This window comes from Candoia aspera, chromosome 2 (assembly GCF_035149785.1).
Source record: "Candoia aspera isolate rCanAsp1 chromosome 2, rCanAsp1.hap2, whole genome shotgun sequence".
NCBI lineage: Eukaryota > Metazoa > Chordata > Lepidosauria > Squamata > Boidae > Candoia > Candoia aspera.
This window is the reverse complement of record NC_086154.1, coordinates 169,939,089-169,965,589: the sequence shown is the minus strand read 5'-3', so window position 1 is coordinate 169,965,589 and position 26,501 is coordinate 169,939,089. Positions and strand designations below refer to the sequence as shown.

The following is a 26,501-nucleotide window of genomic DNA, read 5'->3' as shown; positions in this document are numbered from 1 at the left end:
TCCATGAATCTGTCCTGTGCCCTTTCAAAACCATTGAAAGTGACTGCCAGTGCCACAACGGCTGGCAGCAAATTGCACTGTTTAACTATGCACTATGTAAAAAAGTATTCCTTTTGTTGGTCTTGCATCTCCCTGAATTTCTTTTCAATAGATGAGTCTTGAGATCTAACTTGAGCGAAAGAGAGAACTCACAATCCACATTATCTGTGCCATGCATAATTGTAGCAGATTTTTCTTTATCTTTTCCCCAAACCTAAAGAGTTCCAGTTGTGGTACTCTTACCTTCTAGGGGAACTGTTTCAGCCTCCTAATTATTTTGGTTGCCCACTTTTGCACCTTTTCTGTCTCTATTATATATCCTTCTTAAGGTGAAGTGACCAGAATTGTACATAGCATTCCAAGTCTGATCTCACCGTAGAGCTGTATGAGGATTGTTATATTGGTGTATTTATTTTTAGTGTGCAAAATGTCCTAAGGATTCCAGGCATGGAATTTGCCTTTTTATAGCAGTTGCATTCTGGACTGACATTTTCATTGAATTGTTCACTATGACTTTAAGTTTCCTTTTGGTCAAAATCAGAATCCATTAATATATAGGTGAATGCTGGATTTTCTTGTGTCAGCATGTATTTCTTTACACCCTTTCAGTTAAACCGCATTTGCCATTTTGAAGCTCTATCACTGAGTTTGGAGGGATCCTTTTGGAACTCTTCACAATTTCTTTTTGAGATTACCATCCTGAACAGGTTGGTATCATCAAAAAACATGGCCTCTCACTGCTCAGCTTTAACTCTAGATCATTTATGCTGTATATACATTTAAAAGCACTGGTCTGAATGATGATCCCTTGTGGACCCCACTTTTCATATCTTTCCAGTGTGAGGATTGCCCATTTATTTCTACTTTGTGTTTCCTGTGTTTTTTAATCAGCTGCCAAATCCATCAGAGCACATAGAGTCAGTCGTGGAGGTGGCTGGTACCATGATGCGGCTCCGGTAAATTTCATTAAGACCGTCTTGGACTTCATATTTTTTATATTCTATATTTTTATACTGCATTTACCCATATTTATATTTTATAATGGATCCTTATTCTTTTCATTGTAAACCGCCCATAGTTGTCGTTGCATGAGATGGGAGGTGGAGAAATGCAGTAAATAAATAAATAAATCCATGAAAACTGAGTTTCCTCAGGAGCCTTTGATGAAGGACTTTGCCACAGGCTTTTAGAAAGTCCAAGTGTACAATATCTGTTGGTTCACCTTTGTCTCCTTGCTTGTTGACGTTCTCAATAAAATTTCAGGATCAGTAAGCAAGACTTATCTTTGCAGAAGCTATGTTGGTCCTTTCTAGTAAGGCTTATTCTTTTACACTTGTTTATTTTTTCTTTAATAATACTTTCAATCATTTTCTCCAGAAGAGAATTGACCTATAGTTTCCTTTGTTATTCATCCCTTGATCTCTTTGTAAAAAAAATCAGAATCACCGTGGCTATTTTCCAGCCCTTGGGAACAGATTCCAAGGTTCAAAAGAGATTGCATGTTTTTATGAAAAGATCAGCAATTTCATATCCAAGTTCTTCAAAAATTCTTGGGCGGAAACTGCCTGGACCCAGGGTTTTATTTATTTTTAGTTTGTCAATTTGGCTTAGAACTTCATCTCTTGTTGCCTTCATTTGTCTCAGTTCATCTGACCTCCTCTGAAAAAGCCAACTCAGATACACCCATCTATCCTACAACCTCAGCAGGAAGCCTAAGGCAAAGAATTCAGTTTCTTGAGTATTTCCTTATTCTTCTTTAAGTGCCCATAATGTGCAGTGGCCAAATGACCTCTCTGGACCCCACTCCTTATTCCGAATATATTTGAATATTTTTTTTTATTGTTTCTCTTAATGGACTCTGTTATGGTCTCCTCATAGATTTTGTTTTTGTTTTTGCTTTTTTTGCACCTTTTAGTATTGCTTGCATATCTTCCTTGCCAGAACATATGGTCATTTCCGTTCTTGTTTGAGCATACTTCTCTGATCTTGTTCATTAATCACTCTGGTGTTTTTTTGGTCTCTGGTGTTTTCTTGGACCTTGGTGAATATTTACTGATTTGAGATATACTTTCTAACTGAGATTCTCTTACTGTGTTTTTGAATAACCTTCAACCATTATGGAACAAATGGACCTTCTCAGATCCCCCTTTCAACTTTCCTTTTCCTCAATCCACTCTTTTCTGGGGGAGGGGGGGAGGGAGGGTGTTTCCTCTTCTGAAGTAAACCGTGACTACTGGGATTTGTTAAGGGATATAGAATACTGGTTACCATTTCCACCTTTTAGTCTTGAACAAGATTCTGGGCATTAGTTAGGATTCTGGATATTACTTAAATCTCATCGTACATCTCCCATTTTTGGCTCGTAGGCTATGTAGACATTTGGTACCTTTGTCCCATCCAGAACATTCATTTTTCCAGCCTGTGAGGCTGATTGGCATCACCCAGGACTATTACTGTTTCTTTGTCAGATAAATTCATTTTCCACCTGTCGGTCAGTGTTACCTTTTTGGCCAGACTGGTGAAAGCACTGTCTCTAATATGGACTTGCTTATGGAGGATGAATATGGGCACCTGCAATGATTCAGTGGAAGAATTCCTTCCATTTGTAATTTTTCCTTCATGAGATTCTGTGTTCTCTTTGACATATTCCATCCCTAATACTCCTTTCCCAGTCTTTCCTATACAGCTTATTTCCAGAGATAACTCTAGACCAGTTGGTGATTTCTATTCATCCAGTTTCTGCAGTGGTTGCTAGATGTGTGACGTGCACTTTTGCCCTTGTGACTTTGTGGTTTTCTTGCTCAGCTATACTTACTTTATTTTTTTATTTTTTTATGAATTTATTCACCGCCCATCTCCCCCTCACAGGGGGACTCTGGGCAGCTTACTTCTTAGATCTACACTGCCTCATCCTGAACAGTTAGAAAAAAATATATATTAACCCTCTTTTTTCTGCTTACATCCTGATTTAAACTGATTCCTGCCCTCCCTTTTAAATATTATACACCAGCAGTCTAGTATCTTCCTGATTCAAATGCAACCCATTTTTTTTTTTTGTACAAACCTAACTTGCCCCAAAAGGTCCCTCCCAATGCCTTATAGAGGTAACCATTTTTCCCAGGTATGCACATTGCACAGGTATCTTTGCAAGAAAACCACCTCGGTAGCCCTGGATTTCAGCACCCTAATCAGCAACCTAACATTTCCTTTCAGAACAACCTGATTATTTTCCTTACAACATTGATGCCAACATGCATTGGCTTATTCCCAGCATTTTCTACCAGACTGTCTAGACACCCTGCGATGTGTGCAACCTTTACATCATGCAAGCAAGTCACCAGGCGCTCAGTATACCTGTCACACACCCATCTGTATATGCTTTGAATAATCAAATCCCCCAATACTAGGAGCATCTCTCCACCCAGAGGTATATCTTTAGTATAAAAGGATATTTGTTTATCCCCCAAAGACTTTGTGCCTCCTACAAGACCCTTTCCCTCTTCCTTCTGTGGCATTCTTCTATCTCAAGGGTTTTATTTATTTATATGCCCAACTCCCAAAGACCCTGGGTGGTTTACAATTACAAGTTAAAAAAAAAATGAAACACAAAGAAGACTCATGAATGGCCTCCAAAACAATATATATCTGAATCCAGCAGGAGCTCAGCTTTCACTCTGTCCCAGAGCCTGGGAGAATAGCTTCCTAAACATCATCAGCTTCATTCTCCAGGTCTGTCAAGGCATTACAAGTGAGTGGGATGCTACTCGCTGACCTCCAAAAGCCCCCGTCACCAACCTCTCTGCCTCTCCCAGCTTTCTCCAAATCAGCTATCTTGGCCTTAAGGAAAGGAGTTTAGTTCTTGAGACGCAGGAGCTCATTACATTGATTGCATACCTATGACCTCTGCCTTTAGTATAATATACTGAATAGCCTTCATACCCCTACTGGCTATCTGACTGTATATATCTCATTTGTTCGAGTGTATTTTGATGAACTAGCTGATCTGTGGGTCTTCCCTAATCTCTTTAGTCTGATCCTAACTTGTGCAATAAGAAGTTCGTGATCTGAACTACAGTCAGCTCCAGGCCTTGTTTTTACCGACTGTACAGATGTCCGCCACCTTTGGCTGCAAAGGATGTAGTCAATCTGATTTCGGTGTTGTCCATCTGGTAAAGTCCATGTATAAAGCTATCTCTTAGGCTGTTGGAAGAGAGTGTTTGTTATGCAGAGTGAGTTGTCTTGGCAAAATTCTATCAGCCTATGTCCTGCTTCATTTTGTTCTCCCAGGCCATGCTTACCTGTAATTCCAGGTGTCATTTGACTGCCCACCTTAGCATTCCAGTCTCCCGTGATGAAAATAAGATCTCTTTTAGGCGTGTTGTCCAGTAGGTGCTGCAGATCCTCATAGAACTGCTCTACTTCAGTTTCTTCAGCATCTGTGCTTGGGGCGTATATTTGGATCACTGTGATGTTAGATGGCTTGCCCTGAATTCTAACTGACTGGACTTAGTAGATAGGGTCCCGGAAGAACTATGGACAGAAGTTCGCAACATTGTTCAGGAGGCGGCAACAAAATACATCCCAAAGAAAGAGAAAACCAAGAAGGCAAAATGGCTGTCTGCTGAGACACTAGAAGTAGCCCAAGAAAGAAGGAAAGCAAAAGGCAACAGTGATAGGGGGAGATATGCCCAATTACATGCAAAATTCCAGAGGTTAGCCAGAAGAGATAAGGAATTATTTTTAAACAAGCAATGCGCGGAAGTGGAAGAAGACAATAGAATAGGAAGGACAAGAGACCTCTTCCAGAAAATTAGAAACATTGGAGGTAAATTCCAGGCAAAAATGGGCATGATCAAAAACAAAGATGGCAAGGACCTAACAGAAGAAGAAGAGATCAAGAAAAGGTGGCAAGAATATACAGAAGACCTGTATAGGAAGGATAACAATATCGGGGATAGCTTTGACGGTGTGGTCAGTGAGCTAGAGCCAGACATCCTGAAGAGTGAGGTTGAATGGGCCTTAAGAAGCATTGCAAATAACAAGGCAGCAGGAGATGATGGCATCCCAGCTGAACTGTTCAAAATCTTGCAAGATGATGCTGTCAAGGTAATGCATGCTATATGCCAGCAAATTTGGAAAACACAAGAATAGCCATCAGATTGGAAAAAATCAACTTATATCCCCATACCAAAAAAGGGGAACACTAAAGGATGTTCAAACTATCGAACAGTGGCACTCATTTCACATGCCAGTAAGGTAATGCTCAAGATCCTGCAAGGTAGACTTCAGCAATTCATGGAGCGAGAATTGCCAGATGTACAAGCTGGGTTTAGAAAAGGCAAAGGAACTAGGGACCAAATTGCCAATATCCGCTGGATAATGGAAAAAGCCAGGGAGTTTCAGAAAAACATCTATTTCTGTTTTATTGACTATTCTAAAGGCTTTGACTGTGTGGACCATAACAAATTGTGGCAAGTTCTTAGTGGTATGGGGATACCAAGTCATCTTGCATGCCTCCTGAAGAATCTGTATAATGACCAAGTAGCAACAGTAAGAACAGACCACGGAACAACGGACTGGTTTAAGATTGGGGAAGGAGTACGGCAGGGCTTTATACTCCCACCCTACCTATTCAACTTGTATGCAGAACACCTCATGCGACGTGCTGAGCTTGAGGAATCCAAGGCTGGAGTTAAAATAGCTGGAAGAAACACTAACAATCTCAGATATGCAGATGATACCACTTTGATGGCTGAAAGCGAAGAGGAACTGAGGAGCCTTATGATGAAGGTGAAAGAAGAAAGTGCAAAACCTGGCTTGCAGCTAAACCTGAAAAAAACCAAGATTATGGCAACCAGCTTGATTGATAACTGGCAAATAGAGGGAGAAAATGTAGAAACAGTGAAAGACTTTGTATTTCTAGGTGCGAAGATTACTGCAGATGCTGACTGCAGTCAGGAAATCAGAAGACGCTTAATCCTTGGAAGAAGAGCAATGAAAAATCTCAATAAAATAGTTAAGAGCAGAGACATCACACTGACAACAAAGGTCTGCATAGTTAAAGCAATGGTGTTCCCCGTAGTAACATATGGCTGCGAGAGCTGGACCATAAGGAAGGCTGAGAGAAGGCAGATCGATGCTTTTGAACTGTGGTGTTGGAGGAAAATTCAGAGAGTGCCTTGGACTGCAAGAAGATCAAACCAGTCCATACTCCAGGAAATAAAGCCAGACTGCTCACTTGAGGGAATGATATTAAAGGCAAAACTGAAGTACTTTGGCCACATAATGAGAAGACAGGACACCCTGGAGAAGATGCTGATGCTAGGGAGAGTGGAAGGCAAAAGGAAGAGGGGCCGACCAAGGGCAAGATGGATGGAGGATATTCTGGAGGTGACGGACTCGTCCCTGGGGGAACTGGGGGTGTTGACAACTGACAGGAAGCTCTGGCATGGGCTGGTCCATGAAGTCACGAAGAGTCGGAAGCGACTAAACGAATAAACAACAACAACATTTTGATGAACAGTCAAGTTTTTTTTTAATTTTCTATCCTGCCTTTATTATTTTTAAAATAACTCAAAGTGGCGAACATACCTAAAGTCATGATAGAAAACTAAAAAAAAAACTTGGCTGTCCATCGAAATACACTCGAACAAATGAGATATATACAGTCAGATAGTCAGTTCTTCCTCCCCCTATTTTCCCCACAACAACCTTGTGAGGTGGGTTGGGCTGAAAGAGAGTGACTGGCCCAAAGTCACCCAGCTGGCTTTCATGCCTAAGGTGGGACTAGAACTCACAGTCTCCTGGTTTCTAGCCTGGTTCCTCAACCACTAGCCCAAACTGGCTCTTTTAAGTTCTTTCAAGTATCAGAAAAAAAGAGTCTTGAACATCCCAACCTCCTCATAAAGATTCCAAATTCACAAGTCCAGCTTCACTGCCATTTATAAAGGAATATTGACACTTTTGTCCCTTGGACTATGATGTTTTGTCAGCTGGGGGTCCTCTGCGCTCAGATCTGGGATCACTGGGTTGATTCAAAGCATCAAATTGATTTGATTTGACACTTTGAATTGATCTTCATTGGGTTGATTGGATTCGAGCAAATTCACTTGTGAAAGACATTCAAATCAAATCAATTTGAAGGTGTCTGATTTGATTGGACAGCTCTAAATATTGCTTCAGAAGATGCTTTGAAACTTTGATCATTCGCCTTCACGCTGAATCTCCAGATCAAAACCACAAGCCCTACTAGTTAAGTTTTAGGACTGTAGCCCTAATTAGACTTTGGCAAGCTAGTTGAAGCTCAAGTAGCAGAATCAAAAAAGAGGAGCATCTGCCCAAGATCCTGGAAAGTTGGATGGACCATCATGAATTAAAGGAATCAGTGATCTGCGACAGTTTCACTTTGTATCAGTGACTATGTCACACTGACTCTCTTGTGTCTTAAGCGTATCTAGTTATAATGCATCAAAAGGGACAGCAGCTTGGTATAGTGCTAATAGAACAATCTCTGCCTGCCTGTTTCAGTCGCAAGATTTTATTTTTTTGTAGACCAGTATATCCTGGAAAAAGCTGATCAAACAAGCAACTCTTATGAGTCCTTGTAGTGGCAATATTTGTAGATGCAGCAAGAATGTGAAGCAGGGTATGGTCCAGGTTGCACCATTGTGTTTCTGGGTGCCCCGTGCTTTTTTTTGACTCCTCCATGTGTTGTGTTCATCCAATACACTGAAAAATAAAACTCATTAATAAGTATGTAATATATAGTTCCTTAACTAAATGTTTAGGGTTACTGTGTTACCCAAACTTAACATGGCTTCCAGTTTGGATTTGCAGAAACAGGCATTTAACTATACATTTAAATTCAGAATCGAAATGGCTGTTCATTCAGGGTCCGGTTCACAGCAAGACCAAGGTGAATGGGCCACCTGTGCATAATTGTTAGCCAGGCCTTTTGTAAACCCATCCACACATTCCATCATTGTTGCCATCTGGCACCATTCTTCTACTAAGACTGCAAACCTCAGCCTGCCTCTGGAGCTGTTTCTTCGGTGAATTATCTTCTTTGCCACAACTACTGTATCTGTTAGGTGATGCTAGGTAGATCCATGCAGTAAGCAGTTTTTCCGCATTTCCAGGTTTAACACAATACCATTTCACACCACACCAAGGGATCCTCTCTGTAGCTCATTGCCTGGCCTGAGATAGATTGCAATAATCCTGTACAGTTCAGTGTCTGCCAAGCCAGATGCAGTCCAGCGGTATTGATTGCAATGCTACATTAAGCAGTCTCAAGGGCCTTCACTGTGGTGCAGTTCTCCTGTCTTAGGGTACAGCAGCTTGAATTCTTCCATATATATATATATATATATACATATACATACATGCATACATACGCACACACATACATACATACACATACCCCCACACATATATATACATACATACATACACACACATACTGTATATACAGTATGTATGTGTGTGTGTGTATATACATACACACTGTATATTATATTTATGTTATGTTATGTTATATATAGTATATATAGCACATATAGTATCTATATAGTGTGTGTGTGTATATAAATAAACATATACATACAGTCTATGTACACATACACAAACATATATATATACCCACACACATATATGTGTCTGTGTCTGTGTCTGTGTGTATGTGTATAGTATGTGTATACGTGCCTTATGAGAGAATCCCTCTCTCACCTCTACCTATATATCATCTATCTATCATCTATCTATCTATCTATCTATCTATCTATCTATCTATCTATCTATCTATCTATCTATCTATATCTATCTCTTGCTTTTGAAATAAATGGTCAGGAGAGAGAATTCTGTATGTTAAATTCCAACACATCTGGAGGATACTAGTTTCAGAAGGGCTGTGCTAAAATTTGTGGCACTTAACCAAATTCAGGAAGGGCAGTAGATGCATTAAAATAAACTAGCTGGCATGAGCTGGTAAAGCGAGGAGAAAATATACCCATCAGCGATTAAAGGTACAGAAATAATGCTCTGAATCCTGTCTTCCCCTTTCTCTTGAAAAGGCTGATGAGAGCAATTTCAGTTCCTCTTACTGGATTATTTTCTACTCTGCTACATTATAATCTAGGAATTTCGTAGTTCCAGTGATCAGGTATATGATAAATAAGGCAGTATTTGATAGGCTTTCACTGTCCTACACAACTAGCTGGTTCCCCACCCTCACACACATGCCCTCCCTCAAAGGATTGCTCTTTTCAACTGCATTGCAACTTCAGTTTTTAAAAATATCACGGTCAGACTTGAAAATAGTTTTACAATCCCAGATCATCCTCCTTCCCTGTTGCAGGAGCAGACGGGTTTAGATCAAGCTGTGGTGCTCATGGGTATGGTGGAAGTGAAGCTCCTGCGCGGCTCGCTGAGTTAGATTTTATTTGATAGGAAGTGGAGCCCTCTACAGACTCTTGATGCAAAAGAGCTTCTCTCCAGGGCATATGCTCACATGCTTACTAATGCTTCACCTCGACAAGGGCAGTGCAACATTTAGCTTGTGCAGAACAGCCTTTTCCCAAAGGCGAGAACAGACTGTGCTGAATATAGAGGACTGCAGCATTCCCTGCAATTGAACGAACGGAGGGAATGTGGTTTTAAAGTGTGACTGATGCATCATGCATTTAATAAGTCCCAGTGCATCCTGCTGGAAGGAAGGTGATGGGACAAAACGCTGACAGATTTATTTCTAGTATCAGATGGCTCCATTATTAATCAGAGGCAGTACCTACCAAGGGAAGGCACAAGCTGAAAGATAAAAATAACTTGGAAGGAAACAGATGGAATTTCTTTCACCCTTTTCTTTAAGGTTTTAAATTCTATGAAAAATAATTGTCGATAACACAGCTTGCCTATGTTTTGAATGTATCCTTTAATGCATTGGCTAAAGGCAGGTAATCTGTGCTGCAGGTCTTGGTGCTGGGTGTGATAGGCAGAGAGCAATCACGCACCACCTTTTAATCTCCTTCCCAACCACTGGGGCAATCCTACTTTTCTTTCAACCCCATTAACCTTAGTATATAACTTATCCCATAGAAGGGATGTATTACATTTATTGCCCCCAGAGGCTCAGCGAGGCAAAGAACATAAACCCTCTGAGTTACGATAAACTGCAAGGGTATAATAGTCCCGACTACATTGCTTTGCAAAAAATTGTAGAACAGCTGGCCTGAGTTGATGTCCAGCACATCTGGAGGGCACTGGGTCCAGAACATGGTCCTAAGGCAGTAAGGATCCCCTAGACATCTTTTATGAAGACCAAGAATTGCTTGCATTGCTTAGGATGTAGACCCTTTTATCCTTGGTGTGGGTGGCACAGTTGTCCCACAAACCTCTCATTGCTTGCAAGCAGTTGCACATACATAGCACAGTGGTCAACACAATAGCACAGTGGGCTGAGGTTGGGACTTAGTCTGTTGCAGTGACAGTTGACTCTTCTTGCTTGATGCTTAAAGCCCTCTGCGAGCAAGGCACACAAGCACTCTTGGCTCTTGCAATGGCTCCTGATTTGGTGGTGCTTTTCATGCTTTCTCTCAGTCACTCCTCTCACCTTCATCTATTGAACATCCTAATGAACACTGCACAGAATTGGAAATGGCTGCTATGATGGCCTCGGTGCCTTCTTTGCATGTGTGAATCAGGGCTTTCCTTTCAGATTACACCAGTGGTCTCCAGCTATCCTTAAACCTGGATTTGGAGACAGTCACCCATTTCAGAGTTTCAGAGATCAACTGGGTAGAGTCGAAGCATTGTAGTGCCAGAGTGGCTTGGCCAGTTCAAAGACTTCAAAGTGCAGCCATTCATAGGGACTGCATACAAGATTATCCTCTTTTCTATTAAAAAAAGATTATGAAGCATGCTTAAACTTGTGTAATCAAAATGTACAGTATATTCAAAAAGTATTATGTATATCAGCCTTTCTCAACTTTTTGACCCTGGAGGAACCCTTGAAATATTTTTCAGGCCTCAGGAAACCCCTGCATATTCAAGCTCAAATATAGGCCAGAAGTTACAAAATGATTATATTCATTTCATGTGTAGGCCTGTATATATGCATCAACGGTGTTCTTAAGCTAAAAATAAAGAATGAAACTTACCTCTTTAATGTGAACTTGCCTGAATTTGAAATAATTTTTAAATAAATTGTGATCTCCCAGGGAACCCCTAGTGACCTCTCACAGAACCCTAGGCTTCCATGGAACCCTGGTTGAGAAACCCTGGTGTACATGTTCAAAAGACATTTCTGTGAACTTCAGAAATGATACGATACATGAACCGTATTGTCAGAATCTGTTCCTAAATTGAAAGTACTGTGTATCACATAAACCACATTTCTGTGGTTACTCATGAGCCTTCTAGCCAAGCAGTAGTTTGAATCTCAGCTTCTACAGTCAGCTAACAACTACATTAAAAGTGTTATTGCAGATTTTTGTGGTAGTGGTGGAAAGAAGCTTCAAAGCCAAATTCAAAGGCTTTACTCTGAGATTCATCTGCCATAGAATGGCAAGAAGCATGCATGGAAAGCATGAGATTAGTAGCCTAATGCTTCTGGGTAACACCAGGATGGGAAGGTAGCATTACCTGAAAACCAATACTTACATATAAATATGCCAAGTATTTTGCTGGAACTGTATGACGTGGCCCCAACTTGGCCAGTCCATGCTCCACAAAGAGGGAGGCAGAATGGCAACAGTGGCTTTTGATCAGTTGGGTCCTGATTCTGTCCAGTCCATCTGCCTGGTTGCCTTTTATTTTTTGGCTATATCATCCAAGCAGCGTAGGCCCTTTGGGGGGCTTTCTAGCCCACTATGAGAGAAGATTATTCCTTCGGTCTGTGCTTACCCTGAATGCACAAAATTGGCAACCATGTGACCCAGATGGACCGAGCCAGCAGGGACCTTCCCATATTCTTATGACTTCTTGGAATGAGGCTTTGGGTCCATGATCTGTGGCAAACAGCCCCTTTCCTCCTGCTGCAGATCGGGTCTGTTTTGCTCAGCAGCGTCAGTTGGTGGTGGGCTATCACAGCTGGGCTGCACACATGGAATGGCAAAGGTGTAAAATACAGCCTTCCTTTTAAAATTTTAATGTTGCCTATGAATTTTCTTTCCTTCTGTAAAGAAAGCTATTTTTCTCCTGCAGCATGTAGAGAAGTATCCTCGAAAGCCTCAAAAGTTTACGGGCCCTTAATTGGACAACACAGATGACACATTAAACAGATACGATTTTAATATGTCTGTAGAGCTGAAGAAAAGAATGATAAAACAGAAACGTGTGGGGTTAGACAAAGAGGAAAAAAGGCCAATTGCCCCTGTGTTAAAAGATTCTACAACTCCGTTTACTCTGAAATTCCGGCAAGGAGCTTTGCAGATCAAGGCTGCAACCCACGTACCTTCTCCTCTTGAAGAGGTGCCTGGAGTTGTACAATTGCTCTTACCTTTTCCCTCTCTTAACAGCTGAGCGGAAGCGATCTCTGGGCAAAGACTACCACCCCCTCTGCCTGAAGTGCCACCAGTGCAAACGGCAACTCAGTCCTGGCCAGCATGCTGAGGTACAGAGCAAACCATCCCATCTGCCGCCTCCTGTAATTCGTCACACCCTGACAGCAGTCTCTCCTGACAGAGGGCTCCATTTTCAAAGGCTGCCTGGAACTGGTTTGCCAGCAAAGGCTGCTTTAATCTTTTGGCTGGGGAGAGGGAAGGGGGCACTGGCAGGAGAACACATAGGTTAGAGCTGGCTTGAATCCAGCAGGATGGAATGTGGCTGTGCAAGAGAGGGGGGAGGGAAGGTTTATATAGTGCAAGGGTAACCTTGGTTTGTTTGTATCTGTGCATACATTGCATCTCTGTGTACCGAAAGAACCCCCATGTATGTCACCCAGAAGCTCAGTCAGTTTTGGCCAAGATGCCAGGATTTGCTGGAGAGATTTTGTCTCATTCCTCACTCGTATATGAGTAAGTAAAGGGATGCTTGATGAGATGTAAGCGTTGCTCCCCCTTAGGTGGCTCTCAGGCTGCCTGTTTCCTTTGGTTTTTGGAATCCAGCTGGACGTCTTGAGAACTGTGGCAACTCCCACATGTTTTGTCCAACTCGTTCCTTCAAGGAGCCCCCTCCCCAGATTCATGTTTCTTAGTTAGGTTTCCGTGGGCAGGTCAGCTGTGATGGACTATCGAGCACTTGATTTCATAGAGAAAGAGATATTTACAGTAAAGGCCTACCAGGCTTGGCAGCTGAGGGGAGGGCTTGAAATCTCCAGTTCTGCTCAATCACTGCAGTGGATGCCGTGACAAATATCTGAATGCCATGAAAGCCAGGTAAAGATGCCTTCAAGACAGCTCAACTCCGGGTAACTATATGGAAACAACCATGCAGTTTTTTGATAGCAATAGGAACATGGTTTGCCTTTTTCTGTTGTTGTTGTTTTAACTTTCCCATCTGACCTACAGTTCTGGGATTCCCTAGTAGTCCCCTATCCAAGTAGTAATGGAGGCCACTCCTGCTTAGCTTCCACACCCAGACAAGGTTGGTCTGGTGCATCACCCCATTGGAATATAACAATAATGAATGGAAAAGGTGCATGGACTAAATCCATGTATCCAAGCTGCCTCTAGCAAGAGAGGCTTTTGCACCCATTAAAACCTTAATGTCTTCCTCTTAAATTATCTTGTTGGGTTATGGCATAGTTATTGGAACTGACACAAGTTAGCGATAATACTATGTTGCTTTCAGTGATGCTAAGCTGGAGGCATTGATGGAGAAATTTCAGTGCAGCAACAATAGATTATCTCTTATTGCTTGGTCAGAAAAGAGAGCAGAACCAAGAAACCATTTCATTTCAGGAAAGGGAACTGTGAAGTACTGACTCCTTCTGTTAGGGGAACAGGAAAGGAGAATTGATTCCAATGTACTTCCTTTTAGGGTGAACCCAAAGCAGCAAATTAAGTTCACTGTCACTGTAAAGTGGTTTCCTCAAGAATGTCTGATCCAGTTGGCAGCATTAAATCAAGTTTTCTGCCTGGGATACACAAACAATTCATACAGTATAAAATGGCCCTGACACAGCAAGGGGAGAAATACTATCATTTCAGCCACATTTAAAACGGTTTGGGAAGAGAAGTAAAAATATGCCCACTGAGCACAAAAATATATAATTGTAAGACCATCTTCCTGAAATTTTCTTTTCACAACTTTCCCTCAAGTCTGTTTTCTTCATTAAAAAGCTCTAAAGCAGTGTTTCTCAAACTTGGCAACTTTAAGACATGTGGACTTTAACCTCCAGAATTCCTCAGCCAGTAGGCTGGCTGGAGAATTCTGGGAGTCCACATGCCTTATAGTTGCCAAGTTTGAGAAACACTGCTCTAAATTTAAGACTATTAATTTTAGGGTTAAGCCTAACCCTACTATTATTCATGGAATCATAGCACATCTATTTGGGAAGGCCTGAAGATGCACAAAATGCATTCTTTTGTTCCCTTTATTGTTTTGTTCTGTAGGCTATTTAAGTCTGTTGATTCTGTTAGTACACGTTTGGGTAAACAGTGACCAAAATCCAAGGAATCCATGCACGTCCCCTAAGAGAATTTAGCTAGGCTGACCATACGTCCCGTTTTGAATGGGACAGTCCCATTTTTTTAACACTTCCAGACCGTCCCGTCGTTTTAATATAAATGTCCATTTTGTCCCGTTTTCTTAAAAACCTTACTTAAAAATTTGAACCTGTCAGAACGCAAAAAAAAGCTGCAGAGCTCAACCTGGCGGGAAACCTAAAAAGAAAAAAACAGGATCAGCTGATAGGCAGTGATCAAAGGGCGAGCTGATTGGCTCCTGCCTTGAAACGGTGGGAAGAAAAGAACATAAAAGCACGGCCAGAGGAGGAACGGCTTGTTGGGGACAACCGTTCACTAGACTCTCCAGCCCAGCCTTGCCTCTTGCAAACGAAGGAATCTGAAGATTCCCAGCCCAAGAAAACCAGAGACGTTCCTGCCTGCCGATCCAGCCTGTCGCCCAGCCCTGCACCGTTTTGCTATCCCAATGTCCCGTTTTTAACCCCGTCCCGTTTTGCCATCCCAATGTCCCATTTTTGTCTCAAGGAAATACAGTCAGCCAAGATTTAGCTGATTTTGGGATGGTTATGAATAGCCTTTTTGCCATCTTGGTTGCTTCACTGGTCATACCCTGAACTTTGTGATTTGCTCAAGAGAATGGCTCCTTCGAAGTTATTAGTTTACACTTCTAACTTTGATGGGAGTCCTCCCAATGCAAATAACAGTTTCAGTGGAGGGATTCATTAGAATTGCAACAAGGGAGGAAAGGGTTAAACTCACATCCTGTTAATGATTAACAGCCTTAAGCTAGAGATGTTATTTGCACATTTTAGCAGGGCACTTTAAATGTACAGAAAGTTAACACTGAAGATAGAGATAAAACATCTAAGCAAGTTTTCAGAAATGGACTGCAAAAATTCTCTGGAGAGATTCTGCCTGTCATCAGAGTTAGAAATGGACGAAGGAGGACAGTGTACTGAGTTGGTCTAATGTAGCTTCCTAGGCTCATCTGGAATAACATAGATATGATCAAATTACAAAGCAGAGATGTTGCTAGAAAGGACCTGGAGTAGAAGAGTTATGTTCAGAAAGGAACCTGTCTTTGAAGGCTAATTAACTGTGTTTCTTCTTACTGTTCCTTCCAAGCCTTCCCCAGCTTGGCATCCTCCAGATGCTTAAGTTGTCACACTAAGAATTCCCAGCCAGCTGGCAGTTTTGTAGTTCCAGTCTCAGTTTCTCTGCAGGCATCAGATTGGAAAAGGCAGGATTCTACAATGGTGTAAACTTATGCAAACACCCAAGTCATGTGTGGTCAAGTCTTAAACACAAGTACCTATACCCATGGGAAGCTGGACAAAGAGCTTTATTCTTTCCAAGACTTGCACCCCTGACTCTGGCTAGATAGTTAATCTCAATGCCATCTAGTGACTAAAACACAAAACAACAGTCCAAACAGATGAAGGATTTTTATTAGTTACTGTCAGTTTCATTTTTATGATGGGGTTTATATATAAGACTTTATGGACGATGTATGGCCACTGTTAAGCAGCATCTCCTAACAACTTTCTAGTGATGCCTTATTTTAAAAAAAAGATATGTGAAGCTGAGTTCAGTGACCCCATCGTTTATTTTCTTTGGTATGGATTAGGAAATACAGTCCAGAGCAGCACGCATTCTTGAACTGTTTGGGTTGGGCCAGACTGTTTCTCAATCGTGCATTAACATCAATGATGATTTGGATGTTTAGGAATAATTCATGAAGTTTCATATCCCGAAACACTGACTTCCCAATGGTACAGCCCAGAAATTGCTGCATAACATGATTGTCCGGCAGATCAGCTCTCGGCCTGGGATCAGACTGATTCATCAGGGATCAGCTCTTGAAACCAAGGGCACCTCCATTTCAACTCCCACAGTTCCTCAGAAGCAATTTAAACATGGTCCGCTTGTATTCCCTTCTGTTGATCCAAAACCTTGAGCATGAGGGAAGATCACCATCTGCCCTAAGCTGCTGCACAACTTGCACCAACGAGAATCTCTTCATCCTCATTCCACATAAAGGCAGCGGGAGGGAGAGAAGAAACGAAAAAACAAAGCAGTCTGGCACTTTGCAAGGGGAGGTCCACCACTGAAGAGAAGGTGGAAACTGTTATTTTCATCCCTGTCTGCTTTGCTGGGAAGGAGAGGCAAAGCTCCTAAGCGGTCTTTTCCTTACAAGACCTGTTAAGGCTCCTAAGCTCAGGAGCCAAGAGAAGGGATGAAGTGAGAAGCACCCCCCAATGGGAAAATCACTTTATTTATTCATTCATTCATTCATTCATTCATTCATTCATTCATTCATTCATTCATTTATTTATTTATTTATTTATTTATTTATTTATTGCCTTTGTATGGCTGCCCATCTCAAATACATGACTCTGGATGGCTAACAATTAAAAGCAAATAAAAAATAGTAAGCAAAAGCAGGAACAATCATCCCCAATCACTACAGCCAAGAAATGGGCTCACCCACATTGTCAGGGCTCCAGGCTCAATGGCAAAACCAAGTCTTTAAGGTTTGTGAAAAGCCAGCAGGGGTGGGATGATCATCAATCCAGAGGAATGATGTTCCTTCCGGAATGATGTTCCAGAAGTAGGATGCCATGATAGAAAAGACTCTTCCTCAGTTCCACCAAATGGCACTTCCTTGCAGACAGGACCCAGAGCATGCCTTTCCTGCCGGATCAAATAGGACAGGTAGATAGCACTAGGGAGAGACAATGCAGTAAGTAAATCTTCCCCAAAGCTCTAGAGTTTCCAACTGAAAAACAAATTTGAAACAGTTCCTCTTCCACTGTAGCCAAAATGGAACTAAATTGGCTTAGTTGCCAGAGAGGAATGATGGTGTTGAACTACAAGGATATGAAGACAGGGAGTGGGGAGGCACATTCAGACTTGCAAGATCTGTTACTGTAACCCTATAATAAAAGTAGTATTAGCATTCATAACTTTGGTTTTCTTCTCTGTCTACCCCGAAGGGCTGACATCAACCCTGCAAATCTGAATGTGCCTCCCCCCTCCCTGCCTTTATCATAAAGAGAACTAGGGAGGGTCAAGTCTGAGATGTTTTCTCAAATTACATTTCTGCTTTGGACTCAGATTTCTCTTATCTGACTGTAGTCTTGGTATGTCTCTTCCTCCTGTCCCTCACGGTTATTCTCACAGCCCATTATAGTTGAGCCCAGTACTACTGAGATTGTGAAGAGTGCTTTTCCCTCATCACTAAGAAATTTCAGCACATCCACACCCTCCACATGGATCAACCAACTCCTCCAAACTATCGCATTCCTCGGCTTTTCATCACAATACTTACTTTCAGCCGGAGACCAGGCCAAGGCAATATTCAAACAAAGAGTCTTGGATGTTAATGCCCAAACAGACATTGAGTCACTTGCACACAATAGGTCGTCGAAATGGCTGGCCAAGAATAAACTGTCCTTTCAAATAGAAAAGTACCTGACAATGGGTCTGACTCAATACCATAGGAGAGCTCTTACTAGAGCAAGATTTGAGCAGCTAGATTCTATGGTCAAATATGGATGATTCCACCAAGTGCCTTACCTTGAGAGGACATGTGTTTGTGGAGCACCCGAAGTAGAAGACATTGCACATGTCCTATTTAACTGCCAGCTAGATGCCCCAGCAAGGGCTCAGTACCTTCAGACACTAATTGACAGAACCACATACTGGGATTGTAACAAAAGACTATGTTACTTCCTCCAGGGCACAAATACGTATGTGGTCAATAGAACTGTTAAGTTTATAGTTAGGGCTGTCCAACTGAGAATGCAATTTATAGAATGCATTGGGGTGGCATGTAAAGGTGACGAATTCATTTAAACTCACATTGTTTCTGTATTTTATCACTTGTTTTATCACATGCTGCATTTTTATCTCTATTTTATCTTACCGTATTTTATCGTATTTTATCTCAACATAGTATATTCTAGTTAATTTTACTGTTTTTAGCTGTTTTATGGTATCACATTTTATATTTTATAGTGGCTGATGCCCAACTCTCTGATATGGTCATTTGGCTAATCAATAAAGTTATTCATTCATTCAGCACATCCAGGTAGTATAGATGATGGTAAGACTTTAACTCAGGATTCAGTCTTGGCCAGCATTTTATAAATTAAGCACTATATTCTACCAGCACCAACACCATTTCTCTGAATGGGCAAAACATACAGAGAGGTCAGGTTGCTCTGGTGTATTTCAACCTTGAAGAACAGGCTATCCTGGGTGGGCAAATGGGTGGGAGTGAACTGACAATGACTTTAGCATTGTGATAAGTTCAGAGTAAACTCTTCTAATAAAGGGAAAATAAAATACAAAACTAAAGTACAACTACAATCTCAGTCATAACTGTTTGAACTTCCCACATGGAACTCCTTATTAAGTTCTCAGCTTTTATCCTGTTCCCCCTATGTAACAACAGCCATGTGTTTTACTCTGCATGATCACACCCACATCTTTGCCAGAATTTAAATCCCCTTAACAAGAACATTTGGGGGAGGCATAATGGCAGATCTCCTCTATCCCCCACATGGAAATGGTTTTAGACTCAAGATACATTCCAGGAGTCTGAGAAAATGTTAATAATAAGAAATAGTGGAAGGGGGTGTCTTGCTAATTCATTGATTGTTTTTTTTCCCCAAAAAGTCCAAATATGTCGGACTGGCACATATGTTTAATTTTCCATTAAATTAAATGGAATTATTTAATTTAATGGAAAAATTAAATTACCTGATTTAAGGAAAATAGACTTCAAGGAGAAAATGAAGCCTGGGTGGACTTCAAAGTGTCTGGAGTAGGAGAGGTCAGTTTAAACTCTCAAGCATCTTTTGGCAGGTGTATGAGTTATTCAGAGGAAAAGGTTCAAGTAGTGTCTGCTAGAAAAATGTGCATTATAACGTGCACTGTTTTTTGCAGATTTTTTTTTAAAAAGAGAAACCTTCATACTGATGTAGAAATAGAATGAAAGAGTGGAACACTGAGAAACTGAAAGAGATCAGACTTGACAAATGTATCCATCCTACTCAGGTTGAGCAGATGGATAGCAAGTGTGTGCATGGATAATACTAGAACCAATCTTTCTTGCCAGAATTCCAGCAGGGGCATCTCTTACATCACAGACATTTTTGTTCAGATTCAGACTGATTCATATTCCCTTTTTGCCTTCAAATGGTAATTTTGTTTTTAGCCCAGTGGGACGTGATATAAATTCCAATGATTTGGAACAGTTATGATCAAGATCCTATTGTCTATCCTCAGATACCATGCAGTATTTGCATGTGGTGCCACAGTCAATGGGTAACTTTAGTAAATATGCAACAACTGATCCTGTTTCTCTTCTACTTTCACAGTATGATGACAAGCCTTATTGCACCCATTGCTATCTTCAGCGTTTTGGACCAAGAGGTAAACTTATGTTCTGGAAACCAGTTGCTTGTAATAGAATGCTGGAGGGCAGGGGAAGCAGAAGTGTTTTAGGCAGGGCTGCAACTGGGGGGGTGGGCAAGCGGGGCGTGTGCCCAGGTGCCGCGCTGGGGGGGGGCACCAAAATGGGTGCAGAATCCAAGTTTGCCCTGGGTGACACAGACCCTAGTTCTCGGCCTGGTTTTAGGTCCAAACTAAATAGCACTGACTGACCACAAACTATTAGTAGGGGGTAAATAGAGATTTCAGGATTTCCTCTGTGTCACCTCTTCGTCTATTATTTTGCTTCCTCTCTGGCTAAGAGATTGCTAATCTCAGGTTACTTCTTTCTGTTTTTGTTCCCAGGCATAAATGCATAAAGCGTATGCTCTTAGATTCTCTTCTAGCTGGGTGCTGGGCTTTGCTCATCCTTATAATGCATTTCCTGTAAATAAATCTTCTGTTATAGTTATACAGTAAAACCTGCTTCAATTATCATTGCTCAGGTCAAATTCCCATTATCAGAAATGTTCACATGCACAGACACCAAGTTTCAACCTCCAGCAAGAAGGACAGAGAAAATGTTGTTGAATGTTAAAAGCTGATTGACAGCTAGCTTCTAACAGATGTTGTTGCAAACAGGAGGCTTATTTGTGCATCAAAAGGGCTTTACTAAATCTTTGTGACTTTTACCATTGCAAGCCAAAATGGCCACTGCCGTTGCTTGCTTGTCCTCAGAACTGCTCTTAGCTAAAATGACTGGGAAACTACTTGGATTTCCAAGTAGTTATCATCCCTACAGCCTTTATATTTATCCTGGCAACATTAGTAAGAAAAGACCATAGTAGAGAATTTTCTCTGCAATCATAGAGTTCTGGATTGTGAAGAAGAGCCTTACTCACATGCAACTGTACACATGTAAGTCCATTTTTCACTGATCTCAAATGTGCAAGTGTGGGAGACATGAAGACAGGTGTGATCATGCTCCCCCTCTCAAGTAATCACTGCTGAACAAGTTCAGGAGGCAACATATTCTCCATGTCCATTAAATTGTGGCGTGCATCTTTTGAACCTTCCAAGCTGGGTGGCCAGCCCTTACGCATGATTAGCTGCATGCCAATGAAAGTTGAATCAGGGCAAATATAAGTATGAAGTTAACTCAATGCTCAAGGGAAGCATTGTTTTGATTGCCTTATAGACTTTATTGGAGGGCAATTAGGAATGGTGTCATCTGCTTCAGGTGACTGGATTACTTGTCCCCACTGTTGGGTGGAAAGAGAATTAATCGGCAGTTCACCGTTCGGCATCATTAGTCCAAACTATACTGATTTCCTGGAACTTTTCCTTAAAGGTCTGCAGCATCTGAGTAGCTCTAATTCTTTCACTTCAGCAACACTTCTGCTTGTAAAGATGAAAACTAAAAAGCCTTTTTAATCCACAGAAGTTAGGAAAAACCATTCCCATCCTTATTTTAGCATGGTCCAATGCCATCCTTCCTTTTGTCCATAGAAGCTGGGATGAAAAGGTGAGAATGAAGGAACTGCTGATTCACTGTTCTTCATTCAGGGTATGGACCTGCCACTTACTCAGCAAGCTCTCTCCAAACTCCAGATATGTAGATATGCAGCTCTCTGGTTATGGTGGTGGGCAAGCCCAGTACTTGCCCTCTCTTTCCATTGCTTAGGATCCATTTTATGAAGAAAAATATCTTACATTCCAACAGTCCAACAAATTAGTAGCTGCAAAGAGAGCATATTTGAAACAATGATGGATCCTTTTCAGAACATATTCTTAGCTTCTTCCAGAGAGTAGAATTTGGCATTTGATCAATTTGATCAATCAAGTCAAGGTCATTTTACTATGCTGTAATAAACTGAATTTAATCTCAGAATTAAAGAGATTCTTGTCCAGTTTAGGAGAATAAGGATCTTATATTCAACTTTCCTAGAGTCCTAGGAAATCATTCCAGTTTATGCCCTTAAGTACAAGATCAAAGTTCATTATAATTTTTCCAAATCTTTTTTAGATTGCAACTCCATTAAAGAAGCAGTCTCTCAATTTGTTCTTTGTAAAAGCACAGCTAAAAGCTCAAAGATGCTTCAGTGTAAATCTATCATTAATACCCATAATTTGTTTCTATGCTAGTGGAAGGCCTCTCTGGAGATTTTTAAGTTTGCCTAATCATTCTATTTACCTGTTTTGTTTCTTCCTTTGCTCCCACCCTCGTGGCTATTTAACAGTTCTTAATTATTTAAGGAAAGTGTAACTACCTTCTGCTTTCTAAATTTTTCTGTGCTCACCTTTTGCCTTTTCTTGTCATACTGTCTTCTAGATGCTTTGCCTTGTTTCTCTTAATATTATTTTTGTACAGCACCTACCAACCGTAACACATTTCAAATTAGCACTAGGATCAAGTCACACAGAAAGCAAGAATAGCCACTAGATTGTCTATAGTGTTGTGGCCAAAATCTGGCTCATCTAGCACAACCAAATCACCTTGAAGATACAACATAATTTTATTTGCATACAATCAATAATACAATATATACTGGACCCCCAGCAAAGCTTTGACACTTTGCTTAGCGTTCATGAGCAAAAGCAGAACCAGGGCTTACGTACCTTTGGCCCACTACGTTGCAAAGGCAAGACAAAGGCAGACACAGTGGAAATCACAGCATGATGTTAGAATATTTTTGATAAACCCATCCATGTGATTTTATTATTATTTATCCCTTCCTACTAGGTCAGCATGGGGGTGTGGTGGCTCAGCGGTTAAGGCGCCAGGCTTGTCAACCAGAAGGTTGCAAGTTCGGTGGTTCAAGACCCAAGAGCCGCATGACAGAGTGAGCTCCTGCACTCGCCCCAGCTCTTGCCAACCTAGTAATTTGAAAGCATGCAAATGCAAGTAGATAAATAGTTACCGCTTCTGCGGGAAGGTAACAGCGTTCCATGACTGTCATGCTGGCCACATGACCGCGGAAGTGTCTTTGGACAACGCTGGCTCTTTGGCCATGAAACGGAGATGAGCACCGTCCCCTAGTGTCGGACACGACTAAACGGGAACCTTTACCTTTACTAGGTCAGCATGCTAGCCATGTTATCTTTGAGATATGATCAGTGAATAAAAACAGTTTGGTTTACTGGGCCACAGGTTCCTGACTGAATCCTCTCCCTCTAGCCACTCAGGGTCACTTCAGCTTGCTGTGAATGTTTTCTTACAAGGGCGCTTTAAGCAGTTTACATGTCTACAGTGGGGTGGGTGGGTACCTTTTACCACCACAATAGGTTGGCCATCTTAAGGGTAATACTTTAATGAGTCCACACAACAACATGCAATCTTTCAAGATCTCCAGATGTCTTCATCTGACTAATCATTGCAAAAATCAGTTGGGCAGAGAGAAAAGCCAATCTTAAGAAAATGTCCAAGGAGAATGCAAAAATTCCCATAATCCAATGAATTATAGCTGGACTTCATATTTTCAGAACTGCAAGAAATGTTTGTTTCCTTTTTCTGAGTTCAACTTAAATATCTATAGTCTCCTCTTTCCCCTCCTCCCCAGCAATATCTTGAGATTCAAACAGTGGGAGTCATAACTTCTGTCTCCATATAACTTTTCTATTTCCGTTCTTCTTGAACTGCTTCCTCTAAAGTCTTACCTGATGAGATCAAGAAATGTCAAATGTGTGCATATTTTTCATGAGCCTTAAACTGGCTAAATTGAGAAACTATCCTAATACAACATTTTAAACCTTACAACTGTGTGAGATGTTCCCCTCAAATGATTTGAGTAATAATGGCTTGTCTAGTTTATTTAACCATGATTTGTTTAATAGGACAATGGATTGGGTCCACTCATTGTACTGATCCAAAACAAGCTTCCTACATTTTGATTTAGTATCATGTGCTAAATATTTCCTTGTGTATAGGAGTACTACTAAGAATATGGGCTGCAAAACCTATACCAGGTCTGGGTTGCAAAAATGCAGATGGCAGTAACATTTCCTGTGACTCTCTTCTATGTAGAGGTCATTTGGCTTTTTGGAACCCAGGCAGTTTTAGCCAAGAACTGAAGCTTTGTCTTACCACTCTTCTCTCTGCAAATGCAGCAAATGAAAGCTTGCAAGAAAAAACATATACATTAGGATATCTCTTTCTTTCAGACTTCTTATTATCATTATGTTTCCTTGGAAAAGTCTTTGTGCTATGTAAAACTTAAAGTATGGATGATTTGGAACAGATCAGTAACATAGTCTACTGGAAGCCTTATATTTTCTTTGTTTAATTCAGTTAATTAACTGCAGCTACTGGATGCCCTATGAACTGTGAATTGCATTTTATCCCTAAATAAAATCCATATTTTTTCCAATAAAGTTTGATTTTATGTATCACTTGTGAGACTGAACTGGCTTTGAAAAATGGGGGCAGGGTAGAGTTGATACCTTTAGTCACATGCCTCTGCACTATAGGACCAGGAGGTTGTATTATAGAAATTATGTCATTATTTTTTCACTTTTACCTGGTACTTGCCTATATTAGGTTTTGGAAACCTTCTGCAAAACTGAGCCAGTATAATTTCCTAGCAAGGAGAAATTTTGATTAAAATGTCAAAGGAAGTGATATAGAAGTTTATGGTACACCATCTTTTTTGGCATGTTCCTGTATTTTAATTGCCTAACATATGAAGGCTGAATGCAGTTTTTTCTTTATCTATCCATCGATCCCTAACATTTAAAAATATTTTTTTAAGGAGCAAGACCTTCAAGATCCCATTCATCCTTTGGTGCATCTTCTTCTTCCAGAGTTCCAGCAGAAATCTGAAAACCTGCTAGATGCCTGTCTTTTGTGATGCTGCAGAAGTAGCATTTTATAAAACAATATTCCAAGTTCATATTTAAAGGACTTTAAATTGGGAAAGAATATTGCTTGGATATAAATATGAGTCCAAATAAGTTAAGACAGTTTCCGAAAGAATGTTAATGCTAGAGCTGATTCAAATAGCATCTGTGATAAGTACATTTCAGTAGGTTATAGTTGATGTTTGCAAAATGTGTGCACATTGGAAAATGGAAACTATCCTTTGATATGTGCATTTGGTATTCATTGATAATATACAGTGTTTTGATGAACAATTCAGTTTTGTGCACTTTATTAAACATTACATCTTGTATTCAGAAATCAAACAAAAAAGCAGAATGGACATCTTTAATACAGATAAGATAGAGCAGGACTGGCCCAGTTTCACAATCAACCCAGATAGTCATGGGCATATTTATATACGTGCTAGCAATGGAAAACATGAATTGAGTTTTCACATTTGATATATGTTTAATATTTCATGCAATATTGTCCTAGGGCTTTGGGGTAAAAATGAGCAATAAGTATATACTAAAGCAAGTTCTCCATTGCCTAAAAGGTGTGCCTAATTCACACAATTGGCATTCTGTCGTTAGCAACCCGTTATAGGAATCATAGGTTTAATGCCTGCAATCCTAAAGCGTAGGCATTATGCTGTAAGATAATCCTTGATTTATATATAATGAAACTCCATTTCAATATAAAGAACTAACAGCAATTAAGCCACATTTCCAACACAAATAATAACATATGTTTTGCAGTTGTTTTCATGTATTATGTCAAGATGCTTCTCAATCAGCAAATCAAAGTTCAAAGATGGTATGCCATGACAGAGTAGTGTGCTTTCTATATGGAACATGCTTAATATGGTTTGATTGCTTTGGAGTTTTAAGTGAGTTTTGATCAATCCATCTATTGTTCACCCCCTTGAGTGCTTAAATAAGTAGAAAGCTGAGTCATAACTTTATAATAAATAGATAGATGGATAGATATTTTGAACACTTACTATTACTTCTGGTGACTTCTTAGAGCTGATAGATGATAGATAGATAGATAGATAGATAGATAGATAGATAGATAGATAGATAGATAGATAGATATAAATATTTTGAACACTTACTTCTGGTGACCAGATCTACATGACCATCTTACGTAAATGAATGAATGCATGTAAACTTCTCCAAAAATGTAACTCTTGACTTTTGTTTCTGTGTGATAGGATCAGTCTACTACCCTGGATTTTTTTCCCTCTTATATTTCCAAGACATTTCTCAGGACCGCAAATAATGACAGAAAGGAAAAACACCTCTCAGAAGTACATGAGAACAGAAGAGGACAAACATATAAAAACCACAGATATGATTTTTAAAAGTGCAGCAATGAATCAGAATGGTTGTTTGGTAGATTCTTTGCAGTTGAAAGGTCTAAGTGGAATATGAAGAAGCTTTGCGCTGCTATGGCTGAAATAAAAAGAGAATTTATTTTTAGGATATCTCCCTCTGTCCCTGTGTACATGACAGAGACCAAGTCCAGCTTCCCCATTTGCA

The 26,501-nt window shown here is 40.5% G+C and overlaps 1 protein-coding gene across 1 annotated transcript in view; it reads left to right on the top strand.

Annotated features, from left to right (window-relative positions):
* The window catches only part of LOC134492512 (cysteine-rich protein 1-like), a 36,173-nt gene extending 10,995 nt beyond the window's left edge, over positions 1–25,178 (top strand). The window contains exons 2-4 of the mRNA XM_063296683.1: positions 12,552–12,646; positions 20,048–20,102; positions 24,848–25,178. Of these exons, the coding sequence (XP_063152753.1) occupies positions 12,552–12,646; positions 20,048–20,102; positions 24,848–24,918 (221 nt within the window). The 3' untranslated portion in view covers positions 24,919–25,178. The remainder of the gene's footprint in view (positions 1–12,551; positions 12,647–20,047; positions 20,103–24,847) is intronic.
* Positions 25,179–26,501: the final 1,323 nt, after the last annotated feature.